At 40.7% G+C, this 20,632-nt stretch overlaps 1 protein-coding gene across 5 annotated transcripts; it reads left to right on the top strand.

Moving 5' to 3' along the window:
- The first annotated feature begins 17 nt into the window (after positions 1-17).
- LOC121185792 (zinc finger protein 821) lies at positions 18-19,109 on the top strand. Of its 5 annotated transcripts, none has more exons than XM_041044248.1 (6): positions 18-132; positions 8,992-9,123; positions 9,266-9,384; positions 10,549-10,647; positions 11,772-11,938; positions 15,299-19,109. In XM_041044248.1, the coding sequence occupies exons 1-6, from the start codon at positions 129-131 to the stop codon at positions 16,287-16,289; spliced, it is 1,512 nt and encodes a 503-aa protein (XP_040900182.1). In that variant the 5' UTR covers positions 18-128; the 3' UTR covers positions 16,290-19,109. The 5 variants fall into 5 exon arrangements, with proteins under 5 accessions (XP_040900182.1, XP_040900163.1, XP_040900172.1 ...); XM_041044229.1 differs by lacking the exon at positions 18-132 and adding an exon at positions 3,094-3,440 and having other exon boundaries at positions 9,269-9,384; XM_041044238.1 differs by lacking the exon at positions 18-132 and adding an exon at positions 3,094-3,440 and having other exon boundaries at positions 10,552-10,647.
- The last annotated feature ends 1,523 nt before the right edge of the window (positions 19,110-20,632 follow it).

Raw genomic sequence — 20,632 nt, 5'->3', positions numbered from 1 at the left:
TGTGAAAGAAGCGCGGACTGGCTGTCGCACCGAGCTCAACCTCATCACCAACGTACACTAACCTTAGGTCGTACCACAGGATCTTTGGCCGGGACTCCCACCTGATATGCCAGTGTTCACTGGACATCATGGGTAATAGCTGAATTGTGCCTTCATGATCATGAGAGAAATAGCTAGGTGACTGTGCATTTAATCCCGCTTACCATTGGCTAGTTGCTGCCTAGCTAGTAAGCCTCTTCTCTTCCATCGTTCTCGTATTGACAATAAAGGGCTAACGTTAGGCTTCTTAACGTTAGCCACCTAGCTAACGTATACGTTATCTCATTGATCTCATCGGCTGTTTGACCCTAAATCACTGTGCGTAACGTGGCGTTCAGTTTGCGCGTTAATGTGTGTAATCTGTCTCTTGTCATGCAAACGTCGTAAATTTCATGACATGACAAGATTGTTCTGTTGAGATGGCATATTTTCTCTTAACCTTGCGGAGGAATACATTTTTACCCTGTCAATGTCGTGCTGCGGTCCGTTTACTCGTGGCAGTCAGTGATGACGACTACATGTAATGTTATGACATTAGCTGTCCAGTGGTTTGGAGCGCCCTCTAGTGTTGATAATGCGCTGTCTAAGAGATGACGCTGTAGGTTGGGCTTGATTAATGCCTTATTAACTCTATATATATAGATACTGGACCGCATCAGGTTTGGTCATAGGCCTTAAGTCTAAGTAGCCTAAGCAACGTTATAAAAACTCTAATGGATAAACATTTAGATTAAGGCAGGAATAACGCTAGTCAAGATGGGATGGCATTCAAAGTCAGTTGGATCAAATTCAGATGGAAATAACATCATTACAGTTACACAACAGTAGTCAAAGTGGTGTAACAAAAATCAAAGCTGGTGTCATGGAATATAAAAGTGTTCCAAAGCATTTAAAAGAGAGAAATTTTTATAATCCTAAGACTAGATGCAGTGATTGTATGTGATGTGAGAACTTGTTGTTGAGCTTGTCGTTCATGTGCTTGGAGCCTAGCTGTGTTAAAATGATCATAAAACTGGTTTGCTCTGACAGTTTTCTGCTGGATGACAAGTCAGAAGTGGAAATTACCTTCTTACATTCTTCTAGTTGTTTTAATGTCATATGGAAACACTTGGCCTGGTACTTACTTACTAAATTTGTAATCATCAAGTAACATGTCTAGTTCCTTTTACATTCTATTTTAAGATACAAACTTTTAGTTATTGAAAATTCTTGCAACAAACCGAGCTTTTCTGGTAACAATTTTTTTTTTTACAGAATTACAACTCAAGAATTACTATGAATTAAGGACCAAAGGACACATTAAGGTTAAGACGCATGGTTTGCAGTGAAAAATGTTAGATATTATTAGCTACCAGGTAAATGTCCAGAAATTCATAAACTGGTACCTCCTCAGACTGAGGTAGAAATATAAGCAGGGTTATTTTAAAATTCCACAGCAAAACATATGACAATGGTGTAGGCAAATAATGTGACACAGATTGTTGTATATGATGCTAATATTTTAATGTGGTCTTTCGTGTTGGAAATGCTATGTTTTGTGTAGCCTCAAGACTTTTTCTGAATCGTACACAGCACTGTCTTCAGTCTTAATTTAGACCTTGGAGTGTATGAATCAACACTTTGCCAGTGCTTATATAAGCACACACCTATCAAGTCACTTTTTCATATTTGTGACCTGCCAGCCCAGAGGCTTATAATCTGGGTGAACAAACGGCACTCCTATTAACACTCATCCACTCAAGACCTGTTTCATACAGCAGGAATACAGAATTACCCAGATAACTTTACTATATGAAATTCAAAACTTGTTCAGAATCTATATTATAAACACACACACACACACACTATTTTTCATGCTGTCAGTGTTGGAAAAAAAAAAATCTAATTTTCAAGAGCAATGGCTTTCCAGAAACTATTTTTTGATAATTCCAGATAAAGTCCACTGAGAATCGGACTTATTCACTACCTGTTACTATTATCTGCCAATATTTGCTTACTGCAGATGCAGTATATCAACATTTATATATGTTTTGACCGATAAGGAAAAATTACAGTACAGGAATGCCAAACATATCTTTGTGGTCATTTAAGAACAGTGTCACCATTGCAAGGTTTGTCCAGCAGAGAGCACTGACAAGTTTTTCTTTTTCAAGTGTAAAATGTCCAGCTCAGTGCATAACCAAATCAAGGGATAGTTATGAAAAATCTTTGTGTTGTACTTTGTTAAAAGAAATATTGGCCGATATATTGTTATCAGATATATTGTTGGTTGGGCTCAAATTTAAACTGGACTATTTCTGTAACATAAAAGTCATCTACTCAGGAACTCAGTGACATTTCCTTCTTCCTCCTTACAAGAGTAAAGGTGTATTTTGAAGCTATGACAGGATACAGCTTCCTATTGTGTAAGTCTGTAGGTTTTGTCTGATGGCAACACAGACATAAATGCATAACTCACTAATCAATAGTCTAGGTGCATAAAACTGTGGAAACAAATGGTACTCATTAATTTTCTATTTATAATATATTTTCTTCAGAAAAAATTAATTATGGGTTTTAATAAAGGAATACTGTCGGAAATATGTTTTTTTTTTTTTTTTTTAAATTACATGATTTGACAAAACAGTCCAAACTCAAGGTCCACTCACTAGCTTTTTTCAGGAGCTTTCAGCTGTCCCTCTCAGTCTTTATTAGCAATATTTGATATATTTTAAAATACACCAAACTTATACCAAAATATTAAAATTTTTTGATTTGCATTTACAAACTTGAATTGCTACACTTGCACCTTCAAGTACAGCAAAGTAGCACTACCTATTGAGGATATTATAAACGCACGTGTGAAAATCTTGTGAGCTTTTCTGTGTTGTCGTCTTTTCTCCCACACCACATGAACGCAGCAGAGTAAATTTAACACGAACTCCCCATCGTCCCCTCATATCCCACAATCCTGTTCGGCGTGGCTTCAACGCTTTTACGTTAGAGATCAGCTGAGCTCGTGCATCGCTGCAGTGAGTGCACGGGTGCCAGCGGCTCGGGATCGGAGCAGCTCGGCGCTGCTCGGTGTCTCTCTGCTCGCGCTCGGACATCATTTTTAACCCCCTGATCGACTGGAGACGGGGTTTTCTTAACGGCTGCAAGAATGTGACGCCTTTATGTTTTCGTTTTTTTTTCTTTTTCACCTCCGTAAATGACCGAGCAGACGATCTTGATTGATCCAGATTTTTGTTATCACTATTTCGTTCATCATCTGTCCCCCCTCAGTGCGGAATACACCTGGACTGGTCTCGGCGTTGCCGTCCGGGGTGAGGAGGAGATTTCAGGGTTGTTGTTTTTTTTTTCACCCGGAGTGGGAAATAATATGTCCAGGCGAAAACAGACCAACCCCTTCAAAGTTAACTGTAGGTATTTCAGGTATTGTCTAATACTATTTCACTAGTTATTTATCCACGTCACGTTCATTGTCCGTTTATTCTTTGGTTGTTACACAGGAAATTGTTGAATTATTATTGTTTGCACGCAGTGTTTACTTTTCTTAACTCATTAAACCAAAGACAGGGTTCCTCATTACATACCATCACATGCTCTGTTGTATTATATTAGCTGGCATTTAAATAGTATAGATATTTTTTCAGGTTTGGGTTTGCACTTCTGACTGGTGATGGATATCTCATTTTTATTATGGCTTGTAGATTTTAGTGTGAGACTACAGCACAAGACTCTATTGGCTTATTTGTTATTGATTATTTTAATTATTCCACCTCCTGAGGAGTTATATGGACGTAGTTACACATGTATGAAAGCAGAAGAGATAGAAGGGTCCCAGTAACTGAACTAAAACTTTGGGCAAAAACAAACTAAAAAAAAAGAAAAGTAAAAATAGAAAAGCTCACACAAATGAGCACAACTGGAAAATATACAATACTTAAAAGTAGCTGATACTACTTTGACACTCAGCAAGATTTGTATATTTCTAATGCATAATGGTGGTCATCATCTTGAGCTCTTGGAAAACATGAAATACATGGTTCTGCAGTATAATCGTGTAAATATCTGTCCTTTCAAATTGATCATTTGTGCAAATGTTTGAGTGCCATGCTGGGAGATGTGTAATTCATAACATCATTTGCGGGTTTACTAAGCAGACTGATTCCCAAGAAGCTTTGTGATAGTATCTACCTGTGATTAGTCTGTGTGTCAGGTCTTGTGGCTAACCATGTTTGTCTCTGGGTTTTGTTTAAAGGTGTCATTTCTGGAGATTGATGTAGCGAAAACGTCATGTCATAGCTATTAAGAAGAAGTAGGCTTAGAGACAGCTCATAACCATGATGATGTTAAACTGTGATCAGAGTGGACACGTGTTTCAACTTTTACACTCTGTGGATCTGCTTGGTGTCAGTTCAGTTTGCTGTGACATGTCGCTTTCAGTTCAAGACTTACAGGAAAGCCATGGAGTGCAAATAGTCAGCAAAACTAACTAAAGCGCTATCTATTTAAAATGTGCGCTAGTGCTTTTTATTTCAGTATGACAGTTTTTTCTCACATCAGTGTTTCTCTTATTTCTGCATGTCTTCCTTTTTAGAATATCTGCTGTAGGACCATCTTTCCACTTCCTTTTTATGCAAAATTACTTCTATTGAAATAGATAGCAGGAGTTCTGGGGAGACCCCTGATGTAGATATATTGTTGGTATCACCCCCCCACCCCCCACCCCCACCCCCCTGTGGCTTTGCTTCGGGCCCTCTGCCCCCTGAATCCCCTTGTTGGTGGACAGCATGCTGACCTCTTAAACACTCTTCAGTCTGCAGAAGGGGATTTCCCAGTGTAATCTACTAAAGTTATGTATGCTGCCGCCCTCCTTTCTAAACATAGTTTGTTTAAACTGCCGTTGAAATACATCTTGCACTTGCAACTGCAGTAATCCCTGCGAGCTAATGAGCTCATTTGCTGCTCTGTAACACTTCTACAAGAGGCCAGAGTGGGAGCTGAAAACCCTCAGGAGGGCTTAATACAGTGCAATGTTGGCATATGTTAGCGCACTTCATGCTGTGACAAATGCCATAACATTTTTTAGACTGACAAGCTGTACCTCCCTCTGTGTCACAGAAGGGTGAGTTCAGGCACTTTGTTTTGTACATTGACTTTCCTCTGCTCTGCCTTGATTGTTTTACCTGTCTTTTCTTGTGAGGTATGAATTGCATGCGCATAGCTGTCCCCCAGAGAGGGTCAGACCAGACAGACAGACTGACAGACCAGACAGGCAGGGAGACAGTCTGACAGGCAGGCGGGCTGACACACACACACAAAGACATGCACACACACACACACACACACACACACACGGACACACACAGGGAATTCCAGACAATAATACAACAGTGCTGTCTGTCTTGCTATTTGTTTTCCTCCTTCAGTTTGATGTATAAAAACACCAGGAAAAACAGCATTATATAAAAGTTAATTATGATTGGAGGTGGTGCATTCTTTCTGACAGTATAGGTGAATATATTACTTTGGTTTCAAAATGATTAAATGATTTTTCACTTAAAAGTATGCATCCTGAGTTAATCATAAGATTTATTTCATAACATTTAATATGTTTTATATGCTATTTATATATGTGTGTGTGTAAGTGGACACATCTGTGCTTAGAGAAGCTATCATTTTTGTTACTTGCATTTTACCTCATGTGAAAAGTAGAGTTTTAAGTTGAGCTTCTCATGCACCTGTTTGTCTCAAGTATCTGAACTTGTTTTTCCCCAAAGAATCACAAATAAGATGATTTCCCCCACATGTGCCACAACACCTGAGCGCAAATGTTTATCAGCCACAATGGTGTGTGACTGTGTGGGTTTTTGTTTTTTTTTTTTAACAAAACACACAGTCTTAAAAAGACAGTGTGTGTGTTTATCATGGTGGCAAAATGTGGTCCTGGAGACCACCATATCGGGAACTACTACCAAGGCATTTTGGGGTTCTTTATCAGGTGTTTATGTGTCTGTCTGCCTGTGGACGGATTTTCTCATCGTAATGGTGTCACAGCTGTGCAACACGCAGTCACAAAACTTCACAGGTGTGTAGTTGAAGGTTGAGTTTGAAGATGTGGGCTGAGTACTCGTGACAATGTAGTAATAACCACTGAATACTCATGGGTCGGAACATCAGCATCACGGCCGGTGTGATCCCAGCACAGGATGGTCTCTAGTTCCTGATTACATGTGACTGTCCTGTGCTTTCATTGTGACAGTGTAATCTTGTGGCCGAGTCTAATGTAAGGATGTAAATATTACTTTTCTGTTGTATTCATTAAAGAGAATTGAGGTTAATGTCAGCCCAGCTGTCAAACTAACCAGAGAAAGTCTTCCTCAAGATAAAATGGTTAATCACTTCATCTTCTTTTCTGTAATATTAGGTCACCAGTTAATCAGTGAGAATTGATCAGATGTCTGGCCCACCGTTCTCATTCCTGTGTGTGTGCGCGAGTGTGTGGATGGAAGACAGGGGCCCCAGCACTTCCTGCAGATTCAGACGGTGTTGTGTGTCTGCATGTGTGTGTTTTGGAGGGGACGGCGGCTGAAAAGAAGAAGGAGGGGGCTTTGAATTCAACAGGACCCCCATTGCTTGGTGTTTGAGTAGAGTTTTGGCATTCTATCTTTTGTCTGTTTTGTTTTGCGCGCCCCCCCCACCCCCCCCCCCCCCCCCCACCTCCTCCTCCTCCTCCTCCTCTCTCGCTCTTCTGTGTGTCTGTTGGCTGATGAGTTTGTGTCTTTGTCTGGATTCAGTCAGACACTGCGTCACCTCCTGCCTACAGACACACAGACTCAGAGATAACATCACAGTGGCAGAGACTCGGGGGGGGGTTCGAGGAGAGACAGATGTACAGACAGAGCCCTAGCAGTGGGGGGATGGGTATCTCTCACACATCAATCATTGGCTATGTGCCGTGAAGCCAGCTTGTTGTAGTAGTTCATAGTTCAATACTCTGACCCACTCTACCAGTGCAAATGACTGCCTGAATTTCTTTGGGAAAAGTGCCCAAATTGCATTCACATACCAACTTCTTGCCAGTAGCAAAATAGTAGATTGACAAACCTCCTCAAAATTATACCTCTGTTTCCTCAGACACAGAAGAAAAGAGAGAGAGAGTGTGTTCGTGCATGCACAATACTTCAGGATTGTGACGAGGGCTGTAATTACTTCTGTCAGACTCAGGTAACTGAAGTCAGGATCTCCCTCCTATCTCTGATCTGTGTTAAAGGAGAGAGACAGAGCGCACATGGGAAGAAGATTGGATTTTAAGCTATCATTAATTTTAGCTATCTGAAGTGGGACATTCTTGCCTCTGAATGCCAGAGGAGCTCGGAACGAAACTGTCTCCAATGAAGCAGCATTTTGCGCTTAAACACAGGTTTGCAGGGCCGAGTGTAATAGTAAGAAAAGTGAAGGTATTTTGTGGAATCCTGCAACCAACAGGGCAACTGTAAAACAAAGAGTGGCATTGCAAGGAGTTAAATGAGCCACATATGGGCTGTCATGGTATGAAGCTTCATCCTCCCCCTCAGAGCTGATGGTATAGATATGGAAGTAGTCAGAGCTACATACAAACAGGGAGGACAGAGGGCGAGCCAGGCTGTTCAATGTGTGGGTGGTACTGAGAGAGAGAGAGAGAAACACTGAGTAGCAAGGCAGTTAGCTAGAGGAAAATAGTGCAGGCTGCTTCTCCCGTGGGACTGCAGCATGGCTGTCGAACAGAGCTAGCATGTATCTGTGAGTGTATATGTGTGTGAAAAAATGGGGGTTGGGATGCAAATGAAGTTAATGTGTGTGCACGTATGTCCGTGAGCACGCCTGGCTGGCTTAGCATTCATTATGTTTCAGCGCCGGATAGTTCACATGAAAGCAGCTTAAATCGATGAAGAACTTATTGTCTTCAGTGAATCCCAAAAGGTCTTGAGAAAAATGTGGAAATGTATAAATAACTGAATTTTTTTTTTTGTTTGTTTTGTTGTACTGTGTTTGTTACTGTAATAATCTCTATCATTCAGTGCTTAACCAAATAGCAGATTGTTTTGAGAGGACAAAATCCTTTTTTTTTTTTTTTTGGTCTTCCAAAGATTTTAAAGAGTGTTACCACGGACAAAACAAGATCCCTCAGCTATAGGTGAATGCACTCGTGTTGAAAAATTCATACCTTCTTGTGGTATGCTTTGACAGTAGATGCTGTTTCTATGTTGCCATGGAGATAAAGCACTCATACTGGAGGCAGTGTATGGGTAAAAAAGGTGGCTTCTCTTAATTTCTTGTTTATTAATTTTCACTTAATTTATTGACATTAATTTATTGATATAAGCACTTTAACTTTAAATATAGTGAATCAGCTTATTTTTAAAACCAGGTTATTTGTCAAATCAGTTCCTCGTAAAGACGTGATGCCACCATGATGCACAGTTATAGTGGCATCTGTCTGTTTGTCTGAAGACACACTTGTACTACACTACCTGTATGCTTCATGGTATGCATGACATTGCAGTACATTGACATACAAAAATAGTTTTCTATATTGTGAAACTTCATAGTTAGGCTTGGTCATCCATTCACATGCTCCACAGCTTTTTTTTTTGCAACTGCAAAAAAAAAAGCTGTAGTCAAAGTGCTTTATAAAGTTGATGAAAAAATCATATTAAAAACACTAGTAACAGCATTTGGTCTAGTACACCCAGATTATTAAAGAGGCAGATACACGATAAAAGTGGTATTGTGTCTCACTCACCACTAGTGTTTTAACCACGTATTTTCGTGTAGGTTTAGTATAATACAGTCCCCTGAGTGTTGTTACTAGCATAACAGAAGTCTCCTGCCTGCACTCCTCACTTTTTCCTCTCCCATCAGAAAAGTCCACTGTGTCCACTGGAAACACTTATTTTACAGTTGCTGCTGTCTTTCTGTCTCCAGGGCCATTCCACACTTCAGGCATCACAGGACTTCAGCACACTATTAACATGGATGGCAGGGATGAATTCACCGAAGACAGTGAATGCTGCAGCAACAACTCGCAGGAAGTCCAAGGGCAGGATAGCATCTCAGGTACAGGATGGAGGGACGGGACAGGGATGGACTGGATGGACTCTGTAGGAACGTCCTCGGACTGAGGGGTGTTAGTGAGAGTAAGCCCTGCTCTGTGTTCTGTTGTCTGTCTGTATTGATAGGGCTGTGTTTGCCTCCATAGAAGACAGCGATAGTGACCTTGACAACCACGGTGAAGACTCGTCCTCCAACACCTCCGCTGACGACCACATGACCACCAAGAGAACACAGTGCCGCCTACAAGGAGCGGGAGTCAAAGAGGTGAGCAGACTGGTATCCCCATCAAACATCAAAAAATGGCCTGGAGTAAAAATGACCACATTAATCTTGGTGTGTTTTTTTTAATAATTGTGCCACATGTCAATTTTGTTCATAATGGTATTGTTTATTTCTTTGACAGTATTTTTGCCTCATCCTTAATCAGTTTGACTGTTGCCTATATATTCCACTGTGAAGTTGGTGGTGTGGCGTGAACATACAAACAAAACTCCACAGAGATTAATTATTGACAAGGATCTGCTCTGCATCTTTGTGCGGGTGCCCAGTTCCCTTTTCAGCTATGTGATACATAGCATGTGGTTTATAAATGAAGTGGTTGTGATAGTGGCAAGACCTTTGTGTCCTGTAGCAATGATAACCTTAATAGCTGGAGGTTTTATCTACTGTCATCCACCAGTTGTCTGTTAAAACTTTCAAACTGGATTTCAGCTAGTTGTACTGCAGTGCACAGACACACACATCTTACAGTCATATGGTCACCTTTTTTTTTGTTTGTCCTTTGTGTGTAAAATAGTGAAAAAATATATTTTCTCCTTGAATTTTTTTTTCTACTATGTAGAGATTACTCATGTCAAAGTAGTAAAACTTGTAGACAAAAGAGGTATTTTCATTTAGCAGCAACAAGCATACAAATATACCACCACACAATTTAGAAAAACAGAAAATAAAAACTATGAGCGCTTAAATGACCCTGTAATAGACTTGAACACAACACTCCTGGTAGCAACCAATATGTTTTGTGCTCAGACCTTCTGTTTGAAAATATTCTGTATTTCAGCTTGTGTGTGAGTCACATCTGTGACAGCACACATCATCATCATCATGTCGCTCTTAGTGAGTCACTGGGGCATGTGAGAATTTTGCTCATTCATACACTTAACACATCATCATACGAGACTTGCAAAAAAGCTTCAGCTGGAAACCTGTGAAGCAAGTAGCCACACACTACAAATTTTCTGCAAAAAAGAGCAAAGTTGATTGCGTACAGTAAATCAAAAATTGTTTAATCTTCTTTTACTTTTGCAAAATAGTATCAAAATGGATATGATATCCTGCCACTGTTACTGTGAAGTGAAAATGAGTTTACGGAGATAGTACTGGTTTTGTTCCTGAAATGCATTATAACGGTGCTGGGTTTATCCTCAGGAGAACGAGGAAGGGGCAGACCACATCAACAACTTTGTTTGTCCTCTCTGCACGCTGGATTTCAGCAGCCCTGAGAAGCTCATCTCCCATGTCTACCAGGTGAGGACAACATTGTCTCGCCTGTCCAAATCTAGTGCAGAACCACGAAAACAAAGCAGCTTTAGAGCCTTTATTGCAGTCTGTTTCTAATAAGGTAGTGTTAGGTCATCACCTTTAAAGCCCCCTAAGTAGCTTTCAGCATCAGTACTTCGCTGAAATGCAGGTCGAGAGAGAAGGTGTTGACTTGTAACTGCTTAGGGGTCTTACAGTTTGCAGTGTCAGGGTTAACGAAAACAGAAAACAGTGAACTCTTTCTTTAAAATGCTACAGCTGCAGGTTCATCTCTTCTTCCGGGCTCTTTATCATTCAGTTCCTAGGTATCCACACCTTTCACTCTCATTGTTTGTGTCTTCACCAAAAGCTGTGAAGTCTCACTTCACATTCAGTAGCTGATACCTTACTTCAGCATTTGCAGAAGTCACAACATCAATGCTGCATATATATATATATATATATATATATATATATATATATATATATATATATATATATATATATATATATATGACTGTGCAGTCTGCCACCATAACATTCAGCATGCATGAAATGTATGGACAGTGGCACAAGACACAACAGAGTCAGTGCCTGCTGTTACAGTGGTAATTAATTGGTGATAAGATAATTCATTGCAAAACCAGTTGTTGAGTATTTCACACACTAACAACTTGGGGCACTACCTTCTATTCAAGGAAAAATAAATGAAACACAGAACAGAACAGATTCATCTGTTGAATCATCAGTCGTATCATTCAGAGATCTCTGTGTCCTTTTAAAGGAATACACAGGACCATAACAGCGATAAATGAGCGTTTACTTAGAGCTAAATTTAAAATATGTTGGGTAACTTCATTAATATTCCACAGCCATATTGGCAGTGTTATGTTCTCCTACATGACTTCTAAGGTACGCTAGCAGAAAAGTGTTTTACTTGTCCTGTTGTTGCTGCTGTTACTGCTGGGCAGATGCACAGTTTCATTTTTGATCCAAATTTGTTTTAAAATTTTGATTTAAACCGACTACAGCAAAAGGTCGACAGTCGTCATCTCCTAATATCAGTGATCTGCTTCAAACTTATCTTCCTTTGTTGGTTTCTTGTTCTCATCTTGTTTTGCTGTCTTTAACAGCACACGACTATGATGAGCAACACCAAGAGCTATGTGTGCCCAGTGTGTGGGCGAGCCCTGAGTTCGCCTGGCTCACTTGGACGGCATCTTCTAATCCACTCCGAGGACCGCCTCTCCAACTGCGCTGTCTGTGGCACACGCTTCACAGACACCAACAACTTTAACAGGTTTGGCTCATCTCTACTGTAGCTCTTGTCTCAGGTCATTAATGCGCATTACTTTTGTTTTTCTAAGGGAAGAAGTATGCATATGTTCTGGATATGTTTCATAGCTGTAGATGCATTATTATTATTAAGTAGGTATAGTTATATAGTATTAAGTTTCTGTTTTATTTCAAATTAATAACATATTATTAATAATAAAGCAGTCAAGTTGACTTAAAAACATTAAGTCAACTGTTTCCACAGTTTTCAAGTACATAAAATATAAATCAAAATAAATAAAATACAGTGCCTCACAGTGTTTTTCTGTTTTGTTACTGATCATATTCTTGCTCTTTGTTATTAATCTGTCAACACTTCAAACATTGTCAAAGGGTTCAGTAACGTACAGCAGATCGCTTGATCAGCAAATGACAAACGCAGCAGACATCACGGATTCAGCAGGAGAAACTGTTTTTAAAAGGGCAGTTTTCTCACAGAACATCAAAAAGAGATTTTAGTGGGAGTCTAGTGAATAAATTACAAAATGAGTCAGAAATGAAAGGTCACAGTCCTTCATAAGACAAATATTTAGGTTGACTGGAGGTTTTCTTTTGTGCCTCCAACACAGTGATCAAATCTACAGACCCTCTTGCGATTGGGATCACATCAGCCACAACGCCCATCAGCATGTTGACGTTTTGACTCATGAGTACTGAGGGTGGTATTGTTTTCACCTTGTGAGTGTGTCATCATGGCAAAATGTGGTCCTGGAAACACTGACTGCGGGCACAACCACAGAGGAAGTTTTCAGTACTTTGACAGGTGTGTTTATGTCTGCCTGTGAGCAGACTTTGTCACAGCGATGGCGTCACAACTGGGCAAGATGCAGTCACAAAACTGTGAACGTGTCTAGTTGCCATTAAAATGAATGGCTGAGTTCAAAGATGGGTGTGTTCTGACACATGAGTATTGAGTACTCATGCAGTAATGTACTAGTGACCACTGAAGACTCAGTGGTCGGAACGTCAACGTGTTGACAGGCGTCACTGCTGCTTGTAACTAGAAACCACCGCAAGATGGTTTCTAGTTACACGAACCAAACTTTGTCTGCACAACCACAGAAAGACATGTACAAACACACACACACAAACACACACACACTCACACTCACACAAACTCAATACGAGTCAAAACGTGGCTGGTAAATGTGTCTTTAATACAGAACACTTGAACACAATGAAGCAGTGGTTCTCCAAATGTTACATTAGGCCCTATGCAGAACATGAAGGATGAATAAAATTAGAACTGGAATGACAGATTTAATGGAAATAAACTTGCATGTTGCTTAGCAACTACCATTACGTTTTAAAATTGTACAGCACTGACGAGGTCAGAACACGTAGTAGACGGAGAAATGTTGTGAGAAGCTGTAATGTGGTTTTGACTAGAGTGAAAAGAAAAAGCAGAGAAATAATAACAGAATAATAATAAAAACAGAAAAATATCCATTAGCTATCATGGCAGATTCAGGCATCCCTATAACAGCCATACTTTGACACCATAAGTATGTAGAAACTGAGCACAGATATACAGAAGCTGCATGTTAGTTGTGTGTGGAACAGCTGTTTGATGTTGTTATAGTCAGCTATAATTAATTGTGAATGAAGTAACCTTGAAAGCACTAGAAAGACTAGTGGCAGTAGCCAGGATACAAGGTGCAACTCTTTAGTCCTGTTAATATGGCTTATAAAATAAAGAATGTAGGAGGTGACTGTTTGGGGCCCTTTGAACACAGATACAGTGGGTACAGAAAGTATTCAGACCCCCTTAAATTTTTTCACTCTGTTGCAGCCATTTGCAATGTACACACAGCACCCCATATTGACAGAGAAACACAAAATTGTTGAAATTATTGCAGATTTATTAAAAAAGAAAAACTGAAATATCACAGCCATAAATATTCAGACACTTTGCTCAGTATTTAGTAGAAGCTTCCTTTAGAGCCTTTGGAAGGTGAACCTTCGGCCCAGTCTGAGGTCCTGCGCACTCTGGAGAAGGTTTTTGTCCAGGATATCCCTGTACTTGGCCGCATTCATCTTTCCTTCAATTGCAACCAGTTGTCCAGTCCCTGCAGCTGAAAAACACCCCCACAGCATGATGCTGCCACCACCATGCTTCACTGTTGGGACTGTATTGGACAGGTGATGAGCAGTGCCTGGTTTTCTCCACACATAGCGCTTAGAATTAAGGTCAAAAAGTTCTCTCTTGGTCTCATCAGACCAGAGAATCTTATTTCTCACCATCTTGGAGTCCTTCAGGTGTTTCTTAGCAAACTCCATGCAGGCTTTCATGTGTCTTGCACTGAGGAGAGACTTCCGTCGGGCCACTCTGCCATAAAGCCCTGACCGGTGGAGGGCTGCAGTCATGGTTGACTTCCTAGAACTTTCTCCCATCTCCCGACTGCATCTCTGGAGCTCAGCCACAGTGATCTTCCTCCTCTATGAAGGGTTCTGGTCGTCCCAAACGTCTTCCATTTAAGGATTATGGAGGCCACTGTGCTCTTAGGAACCTTAAGTGCAGCAGAATTCTTTTTGTAACCTTGGCCAGATCTGTGCCTTGCCACAATTCTGTCTCTGAGCGCTTCAGGCAGTTCCTTCAACCTCATGACACTCATTTTCTCTGACATGTACTGTGAGCTGTAAGGTCTTATATAGACAGGTGTGTGGCCTTCCTCATCAAGTCCAATCAGTATAATCAGACACAGCTGGACTCCAATGAAGGTGTAGAACCATCTCAAGGATGATCAGAAGAAATGGACAACACCTGAGTTAAATATATGAGGGTCACAGCAAAGGGTCTGAATATTTATGGCCGTGTGATATTTCAGTTTTTCTTTTTTAATAAATCTAAATAAAAAATTTCAACAATTTCATGTTTCTCTGTCAAAATGGGGCGCTGTGTGTACATTAATGAGGAAAAAAATACTTGAGACAAAACAGGTTGAGATAAAAATGATTTTAGCAAATGGCTGCAATATAACAAAGAGTGAAAAATTTAAGGGGGTCTGAATACTTTCCGTACCCACTGTATGTGTCTTGAGAGTCGAATACGACAAATATAAACAAACTACATCCAAAATGAAATAATTTCATTTCAGATATCGAATTTAGTAATAACATTCACTTTTAAGCAGTGAAACTTTAAAATTGTGCCCCTCTCAGTTTGACTAACAGTCAAGACACTTTTGTGAAATGACACAAAACAATGAGACACTCAGGAGGTCAAATTCAGAAATGAGCAAACACTGTATCAGGGATTTAATGTGTTTAAAGACTCCAGATGTTTCGCTTTTATCAAGCTGATCAATGCTGTATCCTACAACAGGGAGAAGCTTAAAGAGGTCCTCGACACAACCAGGATGGATGTCACTGGTGGAAGGGACGTCTGTTCCATGTCCCACTCTCTCTCCAGCAGCCCCATGGACAGCCCAGGTCCCGGCACTCGCTCCTGCCACGGACCAGGCCCCAGCCCGAGTTCATGTCAGGGTCCACGCTCATGTCAAGCACCAGACTCCAGCCCCACCTTATGTCAGACCCATCGTATCTGCCAAGGGCCGGGGCACATCCCGAGCCAGTGTCAAGGCCCCAGACCATGTCACGGTCCTGGCTCGGGATCTGGACCATGCTCAGGCCCAGGACCATGCACGGGCTCTGACCAAGGACCCTCCTTTCCCTCACTACCGGACAGTCTCCTCTCTGAAGGGCCATCACTCGCATCTATTCCTGATGCTCTTAACTCCTCCTCCTCAGGCCTTCCTCCTATCCCTGACATCCTGAGTCCTATGCCGGTGTATCCTGCCGGGGTCCTGCTGGTGTGCAACAGCTGCATGGCCTATCAGCAGTTAGTGGAGGCCCAGGCTCCGATGCGAAAATGGGCTCTGCGTAGGAAGAACGAACCCTTGGAGGCTCGCCTGCAGCGTCTAGAGCGCGAGCGCACAGCAAAGAAGAACAAGCGGGCGTGTGAGACGGAAGAGGAGAGGGAACTGAGGAGGCTGCGGGACCGTGAGGCCAAACGCATGCAGCGGATGCAGGAAACGGAGGAGCAGAGAGCACGCAGGCTGCAGAGAGACAGGGAGGCCATGCGTTTAAAGAGGGCCAACGAGACGCCCGAGAAGAGGCAGGCCAGGTTGATCCGCGAGAGGGAGGCAAAGAGGATCAAGCGACGGCTGGAGAAGATCGACCCGGCTTTGAGGACACAGATAGAGCACGATCCTGCTGCGATGGCTGCCCTCACAGCAGATATGAGTCTCTTTCAGTTCCCCTGCCCTATGCCTGTCCCTTCCATTGATAATGGTCTGTTCATGAAGCTGCCCTAATTGGACCAGGCCACCGGGAAAGGGGGACGGGGGAGGGCGGTAGGCGTCAAACTGGCTTGTACACGGCATCATTAACTCATTAACCTCTGCACTCCGCCATCAGGCTGCCATGGTCACATCAAACCATTCCTAGCTGGTTTACTCCCAGCGAACAGCTTCACACACAAACTGCTTTGTTAAATACAACAAAAACTACATCAGTTTCTAATTTATTACAGTCTAGAAAACCTTGGGAACAGAGTTGAGAATGTTTCGTATTGTATGGATGATGACGTAAAAGCATGTTGTAAAGAGATTTATCTGTTTGTCAGTGGACTAGCAGGTTTAACACAGTTCATTCTGGTAGGAGCAGTTATACTTCCTTTGAGGAAAGAAAATCTTTTGCACATGGACCTTCAGTGACGGGAGCGGGGGGACTTTGTAGCCACAGCCCCCCTCCTCGCTGGTCCACTCCGCCAGCCCAGTGACTCGGGTTTACCGGTAGCTACACCTCTCTCTCTTCAAGCTGCCACCGTGGGTCCCTGGGAAAGTTCATATTCAGTCAAACTACTACCTCAGCTGGCGCCGTGGTTGCGCCCTCTGTCCTGTGGCTTACTGCGTTCCAACTCCAAGCTTCCAAAGCTCTATATGTACTGTACACTACTACAGAGGATGCGGGTTGTTTTCCACAATTTGTGTTTGCATTTATCACTCAGGCACTTTTAATAGGACACAAACATTCACAGGAGGAGCAACTGATTTACAAACACACCATGTGTATTTCCCAGGTTTGATTATTGATTATAACGTTTGTTAACAGATAAACTCTGAATGTTTTGTCCTATTGAACACGCCCAGTGTCGAGCAACATTCCCCCTCATGCCCTGTTTTGTACATCTTAATGCATTTGCCTCTTTAGATTCTCTTTGCCAATATTTGAATCTATCTTCTTTTCTTCATGCTGTTACACTCTGAGTATTTTGCCAATGTTACTTATTTTTTACTTTCTGTTACAGAGCATTTCTTGGGCTCATAGAAACTCAGTCTGTGCTGCTGTTATTGTACTGTACAATACATTAGTTACCTCTTACATATTTTTTGGGCTCATTACATTAAGGAATAAATGTTAAAATGTTCCATTAAGTGGTTACAATGAAACAGGACCTTATATGTTGATGCTGACCACAGAATTTGTCCCATTACTTGAATTCTGCCAGCAAAGATGCATTTGTTTTCCTGATTATGGGTAAATTACAACATGAAACTGGGTTGTTGTTATATAGAGGATCATACGCAGGCAATGCAACCTCTGCTTCATGCAAATTGTGTAGCATTCACGTGCTTTGTAAGGCTGCAGTACCTTCAGAATGTGTAAACAGTACCACTTAATTATTATTTTTCCTGTCAGCAGAAACAAATTTATCGAGTAATATGATAGGTGGAGATTATTTGAAACTCATGTACCTGTTTTTTTTTTTGTTTTTTTTTTTGCCCCCCCCAATCCGTTACTGAGCACTGAGGCTTATTTCACGACACATGCAACCCATACCGGGAGAGAGATTTTATTCATCTATATTCATTAACCTCATTCCAGCAACATATTTATGCAATATGATGTGAATATATTTTTCTTGTGAAAATGTTTGGTTTACATTGTTTTACGTCGGTGGTATAAAATTGTTTTAATGTTTAAATTAGAGGCCATGTTTGGATATCTCTCGTTTCTTTTCCTGCCTGTAAGGTTACCTCCACTTTTTCTTGACTTCACTTCTCCAGATGCAAACATTTACAGTTTCAAATGACAGGGACGAGTACTGGTTCTGTTTGAGTCACTCCTAGACGAGAGTTAATCTACCTGGCTGTTTGTTACAGCGAATGTAACAAAGAAAAAAAAAATTTTTTTCTTGTTTGTTTCATCCTCAGAGGCTTTTCTAGGAGTGCATCAAACCTCTATGCAACAGATGTGTTATTTATTCCAAGGGAAATTAATTCACTTTTCACTGAAACTATGCAGAATGCAACTTTAATTTAAACGGACTTCAATGTAAAGAGTTTAGCTTCTCAGGCAATTTAACTCAGTGAGAGGGCTCAGAGCCTAGCTACAACACCCTGGTCCATAAGAATCATTTAGAGATCTATCATATGATGTGATGGGGACCGTTTGTCTCCTGAAAATGTGTTTTCTCTTCCTAGTTCAGCACATGAAAGCAACAGGGTCTCACTGCCATCCTTCTCACGACATACTGTACCAAGGGCAGATCAGTGCTCTCGACAAAGGCTTCAGGTGTCATTTCTCTCTTCTCTCAGACTATGAATACTGGGTATTCTCAGAGGTTGCTCTTTGAAATTGCTGTGATCCCCTTTGTCCTACAGTGGAATAACAGGACAGAAAACTTCAGCGTCCGTGGTCTGACATTCTATTGCAAAGGAAGTACTATGAACTCTGAAGTGATGTTGGTCTTTACGAGCAGTACTTTCAGTATTGATTAGGTAAGCACTGCATGTCGTGAAACTGCACTTGTCCTAGAATGGTTCGATATGAGCTTGTGTTCTACTGTTAGTTTATGCCTGCCTGTTTTTTACAGTTTAAATCAAAAGGAAAAAAAAAATGTTAAAAAACGTTGGCCTTTCTATATTAATTCTATCAGGATTTTCTCTCAATGTCCATGTTTACAAAATAAATCCAACAAGGCCAAATGAATGAGCTAAACTGCTAATGAGAACATTCATGCTAGCTGTGATATCAATGCATTCTGACCGGATGGCCCCTTGGGAACGCCATCCTCTGTTACTGGATTAACAGATGTACAGACCATGATGAAACCTGGTGAAGAATGTGGAAATAAACATTGACTTTACTATACAGGTAGTGTCCACTGTCATTTCCCTCCTCTTTGGCCTCTTTTTTCAATACACACTGGCACACACTCATTCCAGTGCACACACTGCGATGCATCATTCTTTAACACTGTAAAACTTGTGCAACATATGCCTGGGCCCTCAGACCAAGTGTGGCCCATTTACTTCCACATCTGGGCTGATTCCAGCCATTATCCTCCAGTGTTGGTTGACAGCCAGGAAGATTTTCTGGGCCTGCACCAGAGTTGGTCCAGATGTGGATCTGACAGACATGCTGTACATGGGCCGGACCCGAACCTAGGAACAGGGCACATTGAGCCAGAAGAAACACAAAGAGGAGGGCCGTTTTTGGGCATTTCAGTTGTGTTATTTATACTAATAATAATATTTATACAGAAACAGAAGAAAATAATAGCCATTTAACTTTAAAATGTATAAGCAACTATTCCAAATTGTGAATTTAAATCAATACTGAATACTTCAGCTATTGTTAGAATTTACATTCCATAGAATTCACTGGTATTGTTTTCACACCGACTGGGAGGAGAGGAGGAGGTTTTGGGTACTCACGTAAAAATGTAGTAATGACTACTGAGTACCCATGGTTTGCCACGGCTGGTGTGATCCTATCAAAAGATGGTCTCCAGTTAAAAATATATATTCAAGTTGCTTAAAGTGAGTACTGTACATATAGCTCTGCATTTTCCAGCTATATACTTATTCTTTACTGCAACGATCAAGATTTAACATTCAGAACATATGATGGATTGTAAAGATGCAGCATTAGTGGTTAAATGGTCCAACAGTAGTTACAGTGTTTTTAAACTTAATTAAAATTATGACAGCAGGAATTTTAACTTACACTAAGAAAAAAATAAAAATAAGTACATAAATGCGACTAAAGAAGCACAGCACACCAGTTGGATAATAGTTTATATTTATATTTGTATATATATATTTATATATATATATTATATTGTGTTTACTTAACAAACATGATAAATGCAATGTCTCCAAGTTAGCTGTAACAATAAAAATACAATATCTTTGTGTCCTTAAAGTACATAGAATTAAAACAGCAAAACAAAAAAAAAAAAACAAAATAAACGCCCTAAGTAGTTCACAGAGGTACAAATATACAGTACAAATCTATTTTATTCAAAAAGGGTACAAATAAAAATGCAACAAAATAGAGATATTAATGCTTTGTTAAAGTCAGGTAGGTGTAGGGTATTCTAAGGGAGCACTTTGGGTCGACAACTCTAAGGCTTCTGATAAAGATCAATACATATTGGTACGGCCATACGATATTAAAACTCACTATACAAAGTTCATACAACCTGGATTATACTTGAGGATTGAATGTTACATTTACATCATTGCATATATTTTGCAGATTTAGGCATTTAAAAAAAAAAAAAAAAAGAACAAAAAAGATGCTGTTTTTTCCTTTTGTTTTTAGATAGTTACACGTCACATAAAAAGCAGTGTCACCTTGTGCCAAA

The sequence above is a fragment of the Toxotes jaculatrix genome, chromosome 1 (assembly GCF_017976425.1).
Source record: "Toxotes jaculatrix isolate fToxJac2 chromosome 1, fToxJac2.pri, whole genome shotgun sequence".
In the NCBI taxonomy this organism is placed as follows: domain Eukaryota; kingdom Metazoa; phylum Chordata; class Actinopteri; family Toxotidae; genus Toxotes; species Toxotes jaculatrix.
The sequence above is the reverse complement of the archived record's forward strand: the minus strand, read 5'-3'. Positions and strand labels throughout refer to the sequence as shown.

What these genes read in the sequence shown, in the direction of transcription:
- LOC121185792 (XM_041044220.1), top strand. Translation starts at nt 3,230, where the DNA reads ATGACCGAGCAGACGATCTTGATTGATCCAGATTTTTGTTATCACTAT. An exon ending in TCATCTCCCATGTCTACCAG is followed by an intron (nt 10,648 to 11,771) that starts GTGAGGACAACA and finishes TGTCTTTAACAG; the next exon opens with CACACGACTATGATGAGCAA. An exon ending in GACACCAACAACTTTAACAG is followed by an intron (nt 11,939 to 15,298) that starts GTTTGGCTCATC and finishes ATCCTACAACAG; the next exon opens with GGAGAAGCTTAAAGAGGTCC.